Here is an 18,294-nt window from a genome sequence, read left to right as displayed (position 1 = left end):
GGGATATCCCTATGGACTGAGGGAGATACTAGCCTTTTTAGAGGCTTCAGGCTAGGGCTGTGACTTTCTCTGCCACAAACCCACTTAGTTTCTTGGGGTAAAATGTAAAAAGCATTGTATGAAAATGAAGAACTTGTTTATATTGTAAAAAGTGTTAGATTTTAGAGAGTTAGACTCTCTGGCTTGTACAGTGTACATTAACAATGGAGTCTGTTGAATCACAGACTACACATTCTTTTTTTGTGATATGCACCTATGCAACACTATATGAAATGTAAAAAGAAAAAAATCTGTATCACTGTGTGATGGACAATAAAGTTTATTTTTACATTTTAACCATGTGTCATGTATATTTATAATATAGCATAATCAAATTGTTTTTCTTCCTGGTACGAGAAACACAATAGGTTTCGGATGTTGGATACCTTCTTACTCAAATGTTAGAACATACATTCTTACCCAGTTATTAGAATAAACAGTCTAAAAACGGTTAATCTTCAGCAAGAGTATAAAATCAGCAGTATTATCATTACTGCGTTTGTGTTACCCTGGCCACACGAAACACAGGAGTTGACTTAGGACATTGATCATTTACATGAGGCAAGGGCAAGAGGCAAGAGTACGAACGAATGTCAACCAGCATAGCACCATTCAATGGAAATCAGAATCTCCAGAAGATACTTAAAGATACATGCACACAATGCGAACTCAATTGGCCCATATTACCTTGTTACATTATAACAAAATGTAAAACATTGTCATTGTTATCTTGTCAGCTAAAGGACAACTTTAGTTTTTTACAACAAGGGTTCATATTTTAGATTGTACCGGTAATTAAAGAATATAAAAGATGAGTGTTAAAATGATTTCATTTACTTCTTTCTATTGTTTTAGAGATTCTTATTTCAGTGCTTGTATGCAATGCATACAAGTTGGCTAAATATGTAATTTTACACAGGATAAGCCCATTCCCAAGATACAACGCAACCTTTCATGGTTGGATGTGACTTATGGGGGCTAGAAGTGTTACTGTAAATAGCAATAAAGAAACTGCTGGCTTATTGTGTCTAAAAAGACATATTTAGCCACTTGTACGCATGCCCCACATTTTAGCACGGTAAACGTGATAAAATAATAGAACGAAGCAAATGAAAACATTTTAACACTCACTTTCTCTAATTACAATCTAAAATATGTCCTTTAAGAAAGGAAGCACTGCCTGGGTTCATTCAAAGTGGCTCAAAGTCTGCAATAGGTATATGCATGGAAGCAACAGTCAAAAGACAAAGCTTCTGCTAAATAAGGTACAACTGTAAGGCTTTCCCCCTAACTGAACTCTCATGCTGCTTCAATGCTAAGTGAACTGTACTGTCATGAAACTGTACCTTTTCCTATGCAAACTTCTAATAAACTAAGTCTTCAATCAATCAAGCAATGCTCAAGTGCTTCTTCAAACTATCAATCTGGCTAATGTTGTTGCCTCAAACATTACAGCTAAAGGGGTGTTCAGCTGTATGAACCCTTGTGTGTTTCTCCAAATTACACAATCTGTACAGCTAAAGGGTTTTTCACCTGTATGAATCGTCACATGCTGCTTCAGAGTACTATCATCACTAAAGCTGTTATGGCTTTTCCCCTGTTGGAACCATTATGTGATTCTTCAAACTAACAATATGGCTAAAGCTGTTGCCACAAACGTTACAACTGAGTGTTTTTTTTTAATAAATCACCTTTTTTATTACATAGTTACACAACTTCTATGATATTAGGTTATACAAAAGTCCTGACAGCTTTTGCTTAAAGCTGTTGCCACAATCTGTGCAGCTGCGGTTTTCCTGTGAATGAATTCTCATGTGTTTCTTCAAAGTTGTAAAACTACTAAAGCTGCTGTCAAACACAGTAGGCTACAGCTAAAGGGTTTTCCCCTGTATGAATCCTCATGTGCTGCATCAAACCACGTTTTTTCTCTAAAGCGGCAGCTACACATTTTACAGCTAAAGGGTTTTCCCCCTGTATGAATCCTCATGTGCAGCTTCAGACTGTCTGCCTGACTAAAGCTGCCGCCACAACCTGTACAGCTAAAGGTACAGGTTTTACCCTGTATGAATCCTTGTGTGCTGCTTCAAATTACTACTTTTATTAAAGCAGATGCCACACACTGTAAAGTTGAAGCGGTTTCCCCCCGTATGTACCCTCATGTGCAGCTTCAGAATACTATTAAGACTAAAGCAGCAGCCACAAACTGTGCTGCAATTTTTTTTCCCCCCTGTATGAATCCCTATGTACTACTACCAAACACTCTAACTCAGACATATTGGATTGTAGAGCTATGTAACTTATTTCTACAAAACATATCCATTACACCACATTTACATGCATCTGTGCCAGTTTACACAAATGAAACCATTATTTCTGGTTGTAGGGTTTTAATACTCAATATTTATTTAATCTGTTAGAGGTGACAGATTGTGAATGGTGTGGACTGTTTTCTTTAGAGGATGCTTGGCCCTTTGTTAATGGGTTAGGGTGTGTAGCCCTGTTGCTGAATGGATGGACCAACTCATTTGCATGTATTCCCTTTAGTATGATAAGTATAGTGAGCATAAAGCCCCCAACAGTGTTGTATGAATGGTCTGGAACATAGGATTAGGATTCTTTTGTATTCAAATTGCTTATAGCTTATTTGGCTTTTACAGGGTTAAACATGTAAACGAGCACAGAGCACTGTATAGATCAGACATACACATCATCTTAAAAGGGTTTATTCTACCAATTAGGGGCACAGGTTGTACAGGTTGAAAGAGTCAATAGTGGCACTCGGGCAATTAACCCATTTAGGCCTAACCTATAGTTAGGCCCAAATCAGAAATTAGCCTTATGCGTCTTACTGGTAGATAATGCAATAACACAAACATAACAAACCTGGTTCTCAATCTTCCTCCTTTTGGTTTCTCTACAGGACTGTTCAACTTCCCCAGGTCGGTTCATCTGTAATGATAAATGTCTTGGTATTAAACAAAGGGGGGAAAATACTTAGCATTCTGCAACATTAGAAAGGTGACACACATGTTTCATCCATATATTTGGGTTTTACAGGGTTAAACATGTAAATGAGCACAGAGCACATAATCTTAGAAGGTACACAGTGTCACCTTCCTAAAACAATTACATGCTGTTTTGAGTATCATTTTGATTAGGCTGACAACATCCATATAGAGAAGTTGGTGCTGTTCTCACCCCAGTAGTGGTCTCTGTAAAGAGCTACTATGCCATTTTATTTTCACAATACAATGTGACTATTTAGCACAAGGCACAAGACAATGTGTCCTTTAAAACATTTACACACTAATTCAGATGTTTAGTTTAGTTAGGCCTGGCTGAAATGGTTGAACAAAGAATACTTTCATTACTTTCACTTACTACACACTATAAACATTGCTTAAGTGTACATGTTTCTTTGGTTTGTTACATTATACAAATTGGAAAACATTTACATTAATATCTAGTCAGTTTAAAACGTAAGAAAGGAAGGTCTGCCTGCAGGTTAATTCACATTGGCTCTATGCCTATACCTATTAGGCTATGCATGGAAGCAAAGGAACCAAAAGTTATGCTTGTTGTGAGGCAGACTGTAGCATCTGTGGCTTGCCATACTGTGATTAGAATGAATGTTCCTCATGCACATTTACAGACTTCGGAAAAAGTCAAATAATGTACAACTGTAAGGCTTCCCCCCCAAATTTCCAGACTTCCCCCTAACTGAACCCTCATGCTGCTTCAATGCTGAGTGAACTGTACCGTCATGAAACTGTACCCTTTCCTATGCAAACTTCTAATAAACTAAGTCTTCAATCAATCAATCAATCAATGCTCATGTGCTTCTTCAAACTATCAATCTGGCTAATGTTGTTGCCTCAAACATTACAGCTAAAGGGGTGTTCACCTGTATGAACCCTTGTGTGTTTCTCCAAATTACACAATCTGTACAGCTAAAGGGTTTTTCCCCTGTATGAATCGTCACATACTGCTTCAGAGTACTATCATCACTAAAGCTGTTATGGTTATGCTTTTCCCCTGTTGGAACCATTATGTGATTCTTCAAACTAACAATATGGCTAAAGCTGTTGCCACAAACGTTACAACTGAGTGTTTTTTTTTTATAAATCACCTTTTTCATTTCATAGTTACACAACTTTTATGATATTAGATTATACAAAAGTCCTGACCTGAGTCACCTGACCCAAATTCTCAAAAATATGTGAACATTTTGGTCCGGCGGGGGTCAGGTCAAGCTGACGGGCTCGGTCTGAAAGCTTAAAGCTCTACTCCACGAGGAACCAACAAAATGATTTATTATAGCATAAAGATAATTTAACCCAGTTTAATCCTATCATCGGTATTGAAAATAGATGATCAACAAGCTTAAAATGCTGTCGTGAGCTTGTATATTATGTCAAATAGCAAAATGTACCTTCCAAAAAAGAGTTATTGAGAAATAATTGATCATGCTGTTCCCACCCCAGTAATAATAGCCTGTGTCAAGAGTGTAACCTATGACCTTTTATTTTCACGCTTTTGCAACAAACTGTACAGATGAAGGGTTTTCCCTGTATGAATCCTCATGTGCAGCTTCAGACTATTTGATTCACAGCTTCAAAGATTCAGAAAAGTTCCTCACTGTAAACACTCACGTGGGCTACATGTTTACCACAGGCTCTTGTATGGTGTTTCAAGTGCACCATCCATTTTCAGGGAGTGATGGATCAGATAATGCAGGGTCTTGACCTCTTCATAGAGTTTAATAGAGTTGAACATTAAATGAATCTAATTGACAAATTGAGGCAGCGGAAGGAAACAGGGCTAATGAAAAAGGGTTAGAAAAACATTAACAGTCAAAACTATATTTCTCTGTCCAACTCCTTGCAACCACATGAAATGTCCCTATTCTGGGTGCATACTAGCCTGACACTCAACCTGAATTGATATTTTGTTTCACTCATATCGCTGAAACATATTTTCCATATACATTTGGGGGTCCTTGACCTTAAAATGTTTGAGAACCATTGACTTTGAGACACAGACAAGCATAGTGTACTTTGCAAGCATGTGTATCCACTGGAACAAAAGGCCACCAACAACTCTAGTAGATCTATGCATAATGTCACAGTGTGAGCACTCCCCTGATGAGCCCACTTCAAAGGGTTAGACACCAGATAATGAGCCTGCCTGCCCCCCCCCCCCCCCCCACTCTATCCTGAGCACTCTACCTACCTTGGCCCCTCCCCTTCTGGGAGGACCAATCAAGTTCAAGGGTCAGGCCTTCAGTCCAAAACATGAGGGGAGAGGATCATTTAAAAGGTCTTCACTCCATGGATGAACAGCACAAGCAACTTGAACTAAAGCTCTTGGAACTCCTGCACTTCACTGCTTTGTCTCACAAGAACCTTTGCATCAAGGTTCCACCAGCTGCCCACTACTACCACTAGTTCTACTACTGCTGCTAGTGGTGAAGATCTTAAGAAGATAGAATGCAGCAAATCTGTGGTAAGTCTCACTTTTAATTATCTTTGGGATCTAACTTTACACAGCAAGCTCCTCTGTGTTATTTTAACTTGCAAGAGTTACTTAAAATAGGCCCATTCTGTTTAGAGTTAAATTAATGATCCTGAAGTGTGCATTTTTTTTTTAACTTTTCATCAAAGTTAAATTAACATTAATGATTTCACTGTATTATTATTATTAGAGCATGCAACTTGTGTGCCATGCAGCTAAAACACAATGAAACTGTCTACTTGCAAGCATGATGATACAATGATTTTAATTCTATATTCTATTTGCTTTTGTAGACACCAAGCCCTTCAGCATGGCACAGTACCCTCCTGCAGATGAACCCTACCAGCAGACAAAGTTGACGTTGGAGAACTCTGATCTGTGGAAGACCTTCCATGGCTTTGAAACAGAGATGATTATCACCAAGCATGGAAGGTACTTTCACCCAACAGTCTTACAGAAACTAATAATCACAGGCATTCCTATAGCTTCAACTAACTGGTAGTTGAACAGTAAGCTCATCAGTGTTTTTGTTTCTGTGTCTTTTCAGGAGAATGTTTCCACACTGTAACATCAGCCTCTCTGGACTCCAGCCCTATGCCAACTACGTTGTTATGGTGGACATGGTTCCTGTGGATAACTTCAGATACAAGGTAAGGATAATTTTCTGCCGAGATAAACAATATTTGCAGGCTCCAGGTTATCCAATTATCACTGTTTGTTTAACCCTCGGTTGGAGGCCTTTCAATTAGCACCCTTCCAAGACTTCTCTTCATAGGAGCAATCTGGCTTTTTATATGTCCATATCAGTTGGCCTGGACCGTGTGGTCTCATACACACTTATTAGCATGCACATGAAAATAGAGGTGAAGTGCATTCACTAGGATTTGGTGATAGGAAAGAAAGAGGCCAATGTTGCATGTATGATGTTGGATCGGTTTTTAAAGACTAAACCAAAATTATCAACTACAATTGTATTTTTTATTATATACTATATTGTATATAGTATATATTGTATAAATAGCATTTTTTTTGCAGTGGAAATTGCCCTTTGTCGTAATGTAGCATAGAATCAGATTTCCATTATCACCAATATAGGCTTAATTCCATATGGATTGATTTCATGCATATTTGTTTTACCCAACAAGATGTTTTTTTTCTTGTGCAGAGAAAAAGATGTAAAACCCAGACATGCTTGACATCAGACTTGCCCCATGGTTTCACTCCTAACCCCCCTTCTTCTCCCATCTTCTGTAGTGGAATAATGAGAAGTGGGAAGTAGCAGGAAAGGCAGAGCCCCAGCCCCCGTGTCGAACCTACGTCCATCCTGACTCCCCCGCCACGGGAACCCACTGGATGAAGCAGTCTGTGTCCTTCCTCAAGATGAAACTCACCAACAACACCTTGGATCAGTTTGGACATGTAAGGATAGCAACTACAACTTGCAGTGTTATGAAAGCACATTACTACAACTACTATTGTTAGCAGCAGTACTTATGCATTATGTCTCATGCTATTTTTTGCCCTCTCTTTGATTATCAGATCATCATGCACTCGCTGCACCGCTACCAGCCCAGGTTCCATGTGATCCAGGCAGACAGCCTCTACACAGTCTGCTGGGGACATGTCCAGACCTTCACCTTCCCAGAGACCGCTTTCACGGCAGTCACTGCTTACCAGAACACCAAGATCACCAAACTGAAGATCGACCACAACCCCTTTGCCAAAGGATTCAGAGAGGACGGCACCCGCCCTCAAAGCAAGAGGTGCCGCTCAAACAACAGTCCCAAGAGGGCTGCAAAGAAAGCTAAGATGGATATGAAGGCCATGCACAATAGTCCTCCAGGTAATACCCCCTTCCAAAAAATATATATTTACATCTTAAACTAAACCAGGATGGAATTCTAAATGTATTAATAATGCATAACTATGAAAACAATTCTCAAATTAAACTGTGTGATTTTCCCCTCAGGCATCCAGAGGTCACCCTATGCCACTCAATCAATGAAGAGTCCCAAGGAGGAAGAGCAACTTTCACCCTGGGCTGTGGAGTCCTTGGAGCTGCAAGGACAAGACTACAGCAGCGAAGAGCAAATGGTCCCAGCATCCATTGCATACCAGCACTACCCCTCCAGATCCGGTGAGCATTCAGGACTCCCATCCCCTGTCTCTGTGGCGGGAGAAAGTGACGGACGGCGCAGCTACGAATCCCACGTCCCAGACGTGGCCACCGTTCCCGAGCACAACCAGGGCTTCAGGTTGGACCTCTGCAGGGAGATGGATCATCTGAACCAGCAGCGATCCCCGGTCCAGAGCCAGGCTGCCATGCCCGTCAGCCAAGACTACCGGCCGTCCCCGGCCGTTGGCATGTCTGTGTCATTCAAAACGAACGCTGCCATCCGGGGTTACCCACTCTACGGGCACGGGTACTACCCAGCTGAGCAGGGTATTAGTCACAGAGGAGAGGCAGAGGCAGCAGGACAGTACGTGATTCACCCGCTCACGCACCCCTCTCTCCATTCGCACGTCGCCACCGTCCCCGAGCACAGCAGCCACCAACAACGCAGCTACCATCACCATGATGGGAACACGGCAGAGTGGAGCCAGCACCCACTCTTCTCCTACCCTTGTTGGTGAATTGTGAAATGACAATATCCCCTTTTATTTTGAGAGAACATGTAACGGAGGTGATGCAAACCGCCCCACCCAGGCTTCGAACCCGGGCCTCCTGTGTGAAAGTCCAATATCTTAACCATTACAATGGGATATCCCTATGGACTGAGGGAGATACTAGCCTTTTTAGAGGCTTCAGGCTAGGGCTGTGACTTTCTCTGCCACAAACCCACTTAGTTTCTTGGGGTAAAATGTAAAAAGCATTGTATGAAAATGAAGAACTTGTTTATATTGTAAAAAGTGTTAGATTTTAGAGAGTTAGACTCTCTGGCTTGTACAGTGTACATTAACAATGGAGTCTGTTGAATCACAGACTACACATTCTTTTTTTGTGATATGCACCTATGCAACACTATATGAAATGTAAAAAGAAAAAAATCTGTATCACTGTGTGATGGACAATAAAGTTTATTTTTACATTTTAACCATGTGTCATGTATATTTATAATATAGCATAATCAAATTGTTTTTCTTCCTGGTACGAGAAACACAATAGGTTTCGGATGTTGGATACCTTCTTACTCAAATGTTAGAACATACATTCTTACCCAGTTATTAGAATAAACAGTCTAAAAACGGTTAATCTTCAGCAAGAGTATAAAATCAGCAGTATTATCATTACTGCGTTTGTGTTACCCTGGCCACACGAAACACAGGAGTTGACTTAGGACATTGATCATTTACATGAGGCAAGGGCAAGAGGCAAGAGTACGAACGAATGTCAACCAGCATAGCACCATTCAATGGAAATCAGAATCTCCAGAAGATACTTAAAGATACATGCACACAATGCGAACTCAATTGGCCCATATTACCTTGTTACATTATAACAAAATGTAAAACATTGTCATTGTTATCTTGTCAGCTAAAGGACAACTTTAGTTTTTTACAACAAGGGTTCATATTTTAGATTGTACCGGTAATTAAAGAATATAAAAGATGAGTGTTAAAATGATTTCATTTACTTCTTTCTATTGTTTTAGAGATTCTTATTTCAGTGCTTGTATGCAATGCATACAAGTTGGCTAAATATGTAATTTTACACAGGATAAGCCCATTCCCAAGATACAACGCAACCTTTCATGGTTGGATGTGACTTATGGGGGCTAGAAGTGTTACTGTAAATAGCAATAAAGAAACTGCTGGCTTATTGTGTCTAAAAAGACATATTTAGCCACTTGTACGCATGCCCCTATGCGTACGCATGCCCCATATTTTAGCACGGTAAACGTGATAAAATAATAGAACGAAGCAAATGAAAACATTTTAACACTCACTTTCTCTAATTACAATCTAAAATATGTCCTTTAAGAAAGGAAGCACTGCCTGGGTTCATTCAAAGTGGCTCAAAGTCTGCAATAGGTATATGCATGGAAGCAACAGTCAAAAGACAAAGCTTCTGCTAAATAAGGTACAACTGTAAGGCTTTCCCCCTAACTGAACTCTCATGCTGCTTCAATGCTAAGTGAACTGTACTGTCATGAAACTGTACCTTTTCCTATGCAAACTTCTAATAAACTAAGTCTTCAATCAATCAAGCAATGCTCAAGTGCTTCTTCAAACTATCAATCTGGCTAATGTTGTTGCCTCAAACATTACAGCTAAAGGGGTGTTCAGCTGTATGAACCCTTGTGTGTTTCTCCAAATTACACAATCTGTACAGCTAAAGGGTTTTTCACCTGTATGAATCGTCACATGCTGCTTCAGAGTACTATCATCACTAAAGCTGTTATGGCTTTTCCCCTGTTGGAACCATTATGTGATTCTTCAAACTAACAATATGGCTAAAGCTGTTGCCACAAACGTTACAACTGAGTGTTTTTTTTTAATAAATCACCTTTTTATTACATAGTTACACAACTTCTATGATATTAGGTTATACAAAAGTCCTGACAGCTTTTGCTTAAAGCTGTTGCCACAATCTGTGCAGCTGCGGTTTTCCTGTGAATGAATTCTCATGTGTTTCTTCAAAGTTGTAAAACTACTAAAGCTGCTGTCAAACACAGTAGGCTACAGCTAAAGGGTTTTCCCCTGTATGAATCCTCATGTGCTGCATCAAACCACGTTTTTTCTCTAAAGCGGCAGCTACACATTTTACAGCTAAAGGGTTTTCCCCCTGTATGAATCCTCATGTGCAGCTTCAGACTGTCTGCCTGACTAAAGCTGCCGCCACAACCTGTACAGCTAAAGGTACAGGTTTTACCCTGTATGAATCCTTGTGTGCTGCTTCAAATTACTACTTTTATTAAAGCAGATGCCACACACTGTAAAGTTGAAGCGGTTTCCCCCCGTATGTACCCTCATGTGCAGCTTCAGAATACTATTAAGACTAAAGCAGCAGCCACAAACTGTGCTGCAATTTTTTTTCCCCCCTGTATGAATCCCTATGTACTACTACCAAACACTCTAACTCAGACATATTGGATTGTAGAGCTATGTAACTTATTTCTACAAAACATATCCATTACACCACATTTACATGCATCTGTGCCAGTTTACACAAATGAAACCATTATTTCTGGTTGTAGGGTTTTAATACTCAATATTTATTTAATCTGTTAGAGGTGACAGATTGTGAATGGTGTGGACTGTTTTCTTTAGAGGATGCTTGGCCCTTTGTTAATGGGTTAGGGTGTGTAGCCCTGTTGCTGAATGGATGGACCAACTCATTTGCATGTATTCCCTTTAGTATGATAAGTATAGTGAGCATAAAGCCCCCAACAGTGTTGTATGAATGGTCTGGAACATAGGATTAGGATTCTTTTGTATTCAAATTGCTTATAGCTTATTTGGCTTTTACAGGGTTAAACATGTAAACGAGCACAGAGCACTGTATAGATCAGACATACACATCATCTTAAAAGGGTTTATTCTACCAATTAGGGGCACAGGTTGTACAGGTTGAAAGAGTCAATAGTGGCACTCGGGCAATTAACCCATTTAGGCCTAACCTATAGTTAGGCCCAAATCAGAAATTAGCCTTATGCGTCTTACTGGTAGATAATGCAATAACACAAACATAACAAACCTGGTTCTCAATCTTCCTCCTTTTGGTTTCTCTACAGGACTGTTCAACTTCCCCAGGTCGGTTCATCTGTAATGATAAATGTCTTGGTATTAAACAAAGGGGGGAAAATACTTAGCATTCTGCAACATTAGAAAGGTGACACACATGTTTCATCCATATATTTGGGTTTTACAGGGTTAAACATGTAAATGAGCACAGAGCACATAATCTTAGAAGGTACACAGTGTCACCTTCCTAAAACAATTACATGCTGTTTTGAGTATCATTTTGATTAGGCTGACAACATCCATATAGAGAAGTTGGTGCTGTTCTCACCCCAGTAGTGGTCTCTGTAAAGAGCTACTATGCCATTTTATTTTCACAATACAATGTGACTATTTAGCACAAGGCACAAGACAATGTGTCCTTTAAAACATTTACACACTAATTCAGATGTTTAGTTTAGTTAGGCCTGGCTGAAATGGTTGAACAAAGAATACTTTCATTACTTTCACTTACTACACACTATAAACATTGCTTAAGTGTACATGTTTCTTTGGTTTGTTACATTATACAAATTGGAAAACATTTACATTAATATCTAGTCAGTTTAAAACATAAGAAAGGAAGGTCTGCCTGCAGGTTAATTCACATTGGCTCTATGCCTATACCTATTAGGCTATGCATGGAAGCAAAGGAACCAAAAGTTATGCTTGTTGTGAGGCAGACTGTAGCATCTGTGGCTTGCCATACTGTGATTAGAATGAATGTTCCTCATGCACATTTACAGACTTCGGAAAAAGTCAAATAATGTACAACTGTAAGGCTTCCCCCCCATGTGTTGTTTCAAAGTTTAAATTAGACCAAAGCTGAGAAGTATGCAGCTAGAGCGTTCCCCCTGTATCAATCTGCATGTGCATCTTTTACTTAAAGGTGTTGCCACAATCTGTGCAGCTAAAGGGATTTCCTGTGAATTCATTCTCATGTGTTTCTTCAAAGTTGTAAAACTACTAAAGCCGCTGCCACAACCCATACAGCTAAAGGGCTTTCCCCTGTATGAATCCTCATGTGCTGCTTCAGATTACTACTTTTATTAAAGCTGATGCCACACACTGTACAGTTGAAGGGTTTCCCCCCTGTATGTATCATCGTGTGCAGCTTCAGAATACTATAGACTAAAGCAGCAGCCACAAACTGTGCTGCAAAAGGTATTTTTTTCCCTGTATGAATCCCTATGTACTACCAAACACTCTAACTCAGACATATTGGATTGTAGAGCTTTGTAACTTATTTCTACAAAACATATCCATCACACCACATTTACATGCATCTGTGCCAGTTTACACAAATCAAACCATTATGTATGGTTGTAGGGTTTGAATACTCAATCTTTATTTAATCTGTTGGAGGCCACAGGTTGGGAATGCTGTGGACTGTTTTCTTTAGAGGATGCTTGTCCCTTTGTTAATGGGTTAGGGTGTGTAGCCCTGTTGCTGAATGGATGGACCAACTCATTTGCATGTATTCCCTTTAGTATGATAAGTATAGTGAGTATAAAGCCCCCAACAGTGTTGTGTGAATGGTGTGAATGGTCTGGAACATAGGATTAGGATTTTTTTTGTATTCAAATTGCTTATAGGACTACTGGAACATCATGACGGTGACACATATTCAGCCGTGTTTCATCCATATATTTGGCTTTTACAGGGTTAAACATGTAAACGAGCACAGAGCACTGTATAGATCAGACAGCCACATCATCTTAAAAGGGTTTATTCTACCAATTAGGGGCACAGGTTGTACAGGTTGAAAGAGTCAATAGTGGCACTCGGGCAATTAACCCATTTAGTCCTAACCTGTAGTTAGGCCCAAATCAGAAATTAGCCTACAAAAACAAATATGTTGATACATACCGTACATGTACTGTAAGCCCCTCCCATACACTAAAATTTGTACACGACAATGTAATACCATTGTATTATAACATTTATTTTCAAAAGTGTATATGAATACAATGAATAATGGTATCATTATTCCAAACTAAAACAACGCACAAAAGAAAACATTTCTCTTACTACACACTATAATAAACATTACAAAAGTGTACACATTTATTGGGTTTGTTACATTATAACAAAATGTAAAACATTGACATTGTTATCTTGTCAGTTAAGAAAGGAAGCACTGCCTGGGTTCATTCAAAGTGGCTCAAAATCTGCAATAGGTAAATGCATGGAAGCAAAGGTACCAACAGTTATGCTTGTGGTGAGGCAGACTGTAGCTTCTGTGATTAGAATGTTCCTCGTTCAAATTTCCAGACTTCCCCCTAACTGAACCCTCAAGCTGCTTCAATGCTGAGTGAACTGTACCGTCATGAAACTGTACCCTTTCCTATGCAAACTTCTAATAAACTAAGTCTTCAATCAATCAATCAATCAATGCTCATGTGCTTCTTCAAACTATCAATCTGGCTAATGTTGTTGCCTCAAACATTACAGCTAAAGGGGTGTTCACCTGTATGAACCCTTGTGTGTTTCTCCAAATTACACAATCTGTACAGCTAAAGGGTTTTTCCCCTGTATGAATCGTCACATACTGCTTCAGAGTACTATCATCACTAAAGCTGTTATGGTTATGCTTTTCCCCTGTTGGAACCATTATGTGATTCTTCAAACTAACAATATGGCTAAAGCTGTTGCCACAAACGTTACAACTGAGTGTTTTTTTTTTTATAAATCACCTTTTTCATTTCATAGTTACACAACTTTTATGATATTAGATTATACAAAAGTCCTGACCTGAGTCACCTGACCCAAATTCTCAAAAATATGTGAACATTTTGGTCCGGCGGGGGTCAGGTCAAGCTGACGGGCTCGGTCTGAAAGCTTAAAGCTCTACTCCACGAGGAACCAACAAAATGATTTATTATAGCATAAAGATAATTTAACCCAGTTTAATCCTATCATCGGTATTGAAAATAGATGATCAACAAGCTTAAAATGCTGTCGTGAGCTTGTATATTATGTCAAATAGCAAAATGTACCTTCCAAAAAAGAGTTATTGAGAAATAATTGATCATGCTGTTCCCACCCCAGTAATAATAGCCTGTGTCAAGAGTGTAACCTATGACCTTTTATTTTCACGCTTTTGCAACAAACTGTACAGATGAAGGGTTTTCCCTGTATGAATCCTCATGTGCAGCTTCAGACTATTTGATTCACAGCTTCAAAGATTCAGAAAAGTTCCTCACTGTAAACACTCACGTGGGCTACATGTTTACCACAGGCTCTTGTATGGTGTTTCAAGTGCACCATCCATTTTCAGGGAGTGATGGATCAGATAATGCAGGGTCTTGACCTCTTCATAGAGTTTAATAGAGTTGAACATTAAATGAATCTAATTGACAAATTGAGGCAGCGGAAGGAAACAGGGCTAATGAAAAAGGGTTAGAAAAACATTAACAGTCAAAACTATATTTCTCTGTCCAACTCCTTGCAACCACATGAAATGTCCCTATTCTGGGTGCATACTAGCCTGACACTCAACCTGAATTGATATTTTGTTTCACTCATATCGCTGAAACATATTTTCCATATACATTTGGGGGTCCTTGACCTTAAAATGTTTGAGAACCATTGACTTTGAGACACAGACAAGCATAGTGTACTTTGCAAGCATGTGTATCCACTGGAACAAAAGGCCACCAACAACTCTAGTAGATCTATGCATAATGTCACAGTGTGAGCACTCCCCTGATGAGCCCACTTCAAAGGGTTAGACACCAGATAATGAGCCTGCCTGCCCCCCCCCCCCCCACTCTATCCTGAGCACTCTACCTACCTTGGCCCCTCCCCTTCTGGGAGGACCAATCAAGTTCAAGGGTCAGGCCTTCAGTCCAAAACATGAGGGGAGAGGATCATTTAAAAGGTCTTCACTCCATGGATGAACAGCACAAGCAACTTGAACTAAAGCTCTTGGAACTCCTGCACTTCACTGCTTTGTCTCACAAGAACCTTTGCATCAAGGTTCCACCAGCTGCCCACTACTACCACTAGTTCTACTACTGCTGCTAGTGGTGAAGATCTTAAGAAGATAGAATGCAGCAAATCTGTGGTAAGTCTCACTTTTAATTATCTTTGGGATCTAACTTTACACAGCAAGCTCCTCTGTGTTATTTTAACTTGCAAGAGTTACTTAAAATAGGCCCATTCTGTTCAGAGTTAAATTAATGATCCTGAAGTGTGCATTTTTTTTTTTACTTTTCATCAAAGTTAAATTAACATTAATGATTTCACTGTATTATTATTATTAGAGCATGCAACTTGTGTGCCATGCAGCTAAAACACAATGAAACTGTCTACTTGCAAGCATGATGATACAATGATTTTAATTATATATTCTATTTGCTTTTGTAGACACCAAGCCCTTCAGCATGGCACAGTACCCTCCTGCAGATGAACCCTACCAGCAGACAAAGTTGACGTTGGAGAACTCTGATCTGTGGAAGACCTTCCATGGCTTTGAAACAGAGATGATTATCACCAAGCATGGAAGGTACTTTCACCCAACAGTCTTACAGAAACTAATAATCACAGGCATTCCTATAGCTTCAACTAACTGGTAGTTGAACAGTAAGCTCATCAGTGTTTTTGTTTCTGTGTCTTTTCAGGAGAATGTTTCCACACTGTAACATCAGCCTCTCTGGACTCCAGCCCTATGCCAACTACGTTGTTATGGTGGACATGGTTCCTGTGGATAACTTCAGATACAAGGTAAGGATAATTTTCTGCCGAGATAAACAATATTTGCAGGCTCCAGGTTATCCAATTATCACTGTTTGTTTAACCCTCGGTTGGAGGCCTTTCAATTAGCACCCTTCCAAGACTTCTCTTCATAGGAGCAATCTGGCTTTTTATATGTCCATATCAGTTGGCCTGGACCGTGTGGTCTCATACACACTTATTAGCATGCACATGAAAAGAGAGGTGAAGTGCATTCACTAGGATTTGGTGATAGGAAAGAAAGAGGCCAATGTTGCATGTATGATGTTGGATCGGTTTTTAAAGACTAAACCAAAATTATCAACTACAATTGTATTTTTTATTATATACTATATTGTATATAGTATATATTGTATAAATAGCATTTTTTTTGCAGTGGAAATTGCCCTTTGTCGTAATGTAGCATAGAATCAGATTTCCATTATCACCAATATAGGCTTAATTCCATATGGATTGATTTCATGCATATTTGTTTTACCCAACAAGATGTTTTTTTTCTTGTGCAGAGAAAAAGATGTAAAACCCAGACATGCTTGACATCAGACTTGCCCCATGGTTTCACTCCTAACCCCCCTTCTTCTCCCATCTTCTGTAGTGGAATAATGAGAAGTGGGAAGTAGCAGGAAAGGCAGAGCCCCAGCCCCCGTGTCGAACCTACGTCCATCCTGACTCCCCCGCCACGGGAACCCACTGGATGAAGCAGTCTGTGTCCTTCCTCAAGATGAAACTCACCAACAACACCTTGGATCAGTTTGGACATGTAAGGATAGCAACTACAACTTGCAGTGTTATGAAAGCACATTACTACAACTACTATTGTTAGCAGCAGTACTTATGCATTATGTCTCATGCTATTTTTTGCCCTCTCTTTGATTATCAGATCATCATGCACTCGCTGCACCGCTACCAGCCCAGGTTCCATGTAATCCAGGCAGACAGCCTCTACACAGTCTGCTGGGGACATGTCCAGACCTTCATCTTCCCAGAGACCGCTTTCACGGCAGTCACTGCTTACCAGAACACCAAGATCACCAAACTGAAGATTGACCACAACCCCTTTGCCAAAGGATTCAGAGAGGACGGCACTCGCCCTCAAAGCAAGAGGTGTCGCTCAAACAACAGTCCCAAGAGTGCTGCAAAGAAAGCCAAGATGGATATGAAGGCCATGTACAATAGTCCTCCAGGTAATACCCCCTTCCAAATTATATATATTTGCTATTTGGATCTTAAACTAAACCAGGATGGAATTCTAAATGTATTGATGCATAACTATGAAAACAATTCTCAAATTAAACTGTGTGTATTTCCCCCTCAGGTATCCAGAGGTCACCCCATGCCACTCAATCAGTGGATACAATGAAGAGTCCCAAGGAGGAAGAGCAACTTTCACCCTGGGGCGTGGAGTCCTTGGAGCTGCAAGGACAAGACTACAGCAGTGAAGAGCAAATGGTCCCAGCATCCATTGCTTACCAGCACTACCCCTCCAGATCCGGTGAGCATTCAGGACTCCCATCCCCTGTCTCTGTGGCGGGAGAAAGTGACGGACGGCGCAGCTACGAATCCCACGTCCCAGACGTGGCCACCGTTCCCGAGCACAACCAGGGCTTCAGGTTGGACCTCTGCAGGGAGATGGATCATCTGAACCAGCAGCGATCCCCGGTCCAGAGCCAGGCTGCCATGCCCGTCAGCCAAGACTACCGGCCCGCCCCGGCCGTTGGCATGCATGTGTCATTCAAAACCAACGCTGCCATCCGGGGTTACCCACTCTACGGGCCCGGGTACTACCCAGCTGAGCAGGGTATTAGTCACAGAGGAGATGCCGAGGCAGCAGGACAGTACGTGATGCACCCGCTCACACACCCCTCTCTCCATTCGCACGTCGCCACCGTCCCCGAGCACAGCAGCCACCAACAACACAGCTACCATCACCATGATGGGAACACGGCAGAGTGGAGCCAGTACCCACTCTTCTCCTACCCTTGTTGGTGAATTTTGAAAGGACAATATCCCCTTTTCTTTTGAGAGAACGTGTAACGGAGGTGATGCAAACACACAGCCTCCTGTGTGAAAGTCCAATATCTTAACCATTACAATGGGATATCCCTATGGACTGAGGGAGATACTAGCCTTTTTAGAGGCTTCAGGCTAGGGCTGTGACTTTCTCTGCCACAAACCCACTTAGTTTCTTGGGGTAAAATGTAAAAAGCAGTGTATGAAAATGAAGAACTTGTTTATATTGTAAAAAGTGTTAGAGTTAGGTTTTAGAGAGTTAGACTCTCTGGC

General features: G+C 40.4%; 2 protein-coding genes across 2 annotated transcripts; both read left to right on the top strand.

The window, feature by feature from the left end:
- Positions 1-5,863: 5,863 nt before the first annotated feature.
- On the top strand, positions 5,864-8,187 carry LOC308290288 (T-box protein VegT-like; the record flags this gene model as incomplete). The annotated part of the gene is made up of 5 exons (XM_080732073.1): positions 5,864-5,985; positions 6,101-6,203; positions 6,808-6,972; positions 7,093-7,396; positions 7,523-8,187. The coding sequence occupies 5 exons, from the start codon at positions 5,864-5,866 to the stop codon at positions 8,185-8,187; spliced, it is 1,359 nt and encodes a 452-aa protein (XP_080588199.1).
- Positions 8,188-15,662: 7,475 nt separating this feature from the next.
- Positions 15,663-18,000, top strand: LOC308290287 (T-box protein VegT-like; the record flags this gene model as incomplete). Its single annotated transcript, XM_080732072.1, has 5 exons — positions 15,663-15,784; positions 15,900-16,002; positions 16,607-16,771; positions 16,892-17,195; positions 17,327-18,000. The coding sequence occupies 5 exons, from the start codon at positions 15,663-15,665 to the stop codon at positions 17,998-18,000; spliced, it is 1,368 nt and encodes a 455-aa protein (XP_080588198.1).
- Between the last annotated feature and the right edge of the window lie 294 nt (positions 18,001-18,294).

This window comes from Nannobrachium achirus, assembly GCF_963921795.1.
Source record: "Nannobrachium achirus genome assembly, chromosome: 8".
NCBI lineage: Eukaryota > Metazoa > Chordata > Actinopteri > Myctophiformes > Myctophidae > Nannobrachium > Nannobrachium achirus.
Note: the sequence above shows the minus strand (reverse complement) of the source record. Positions and strands in the feature narration are given on the sequence as shown.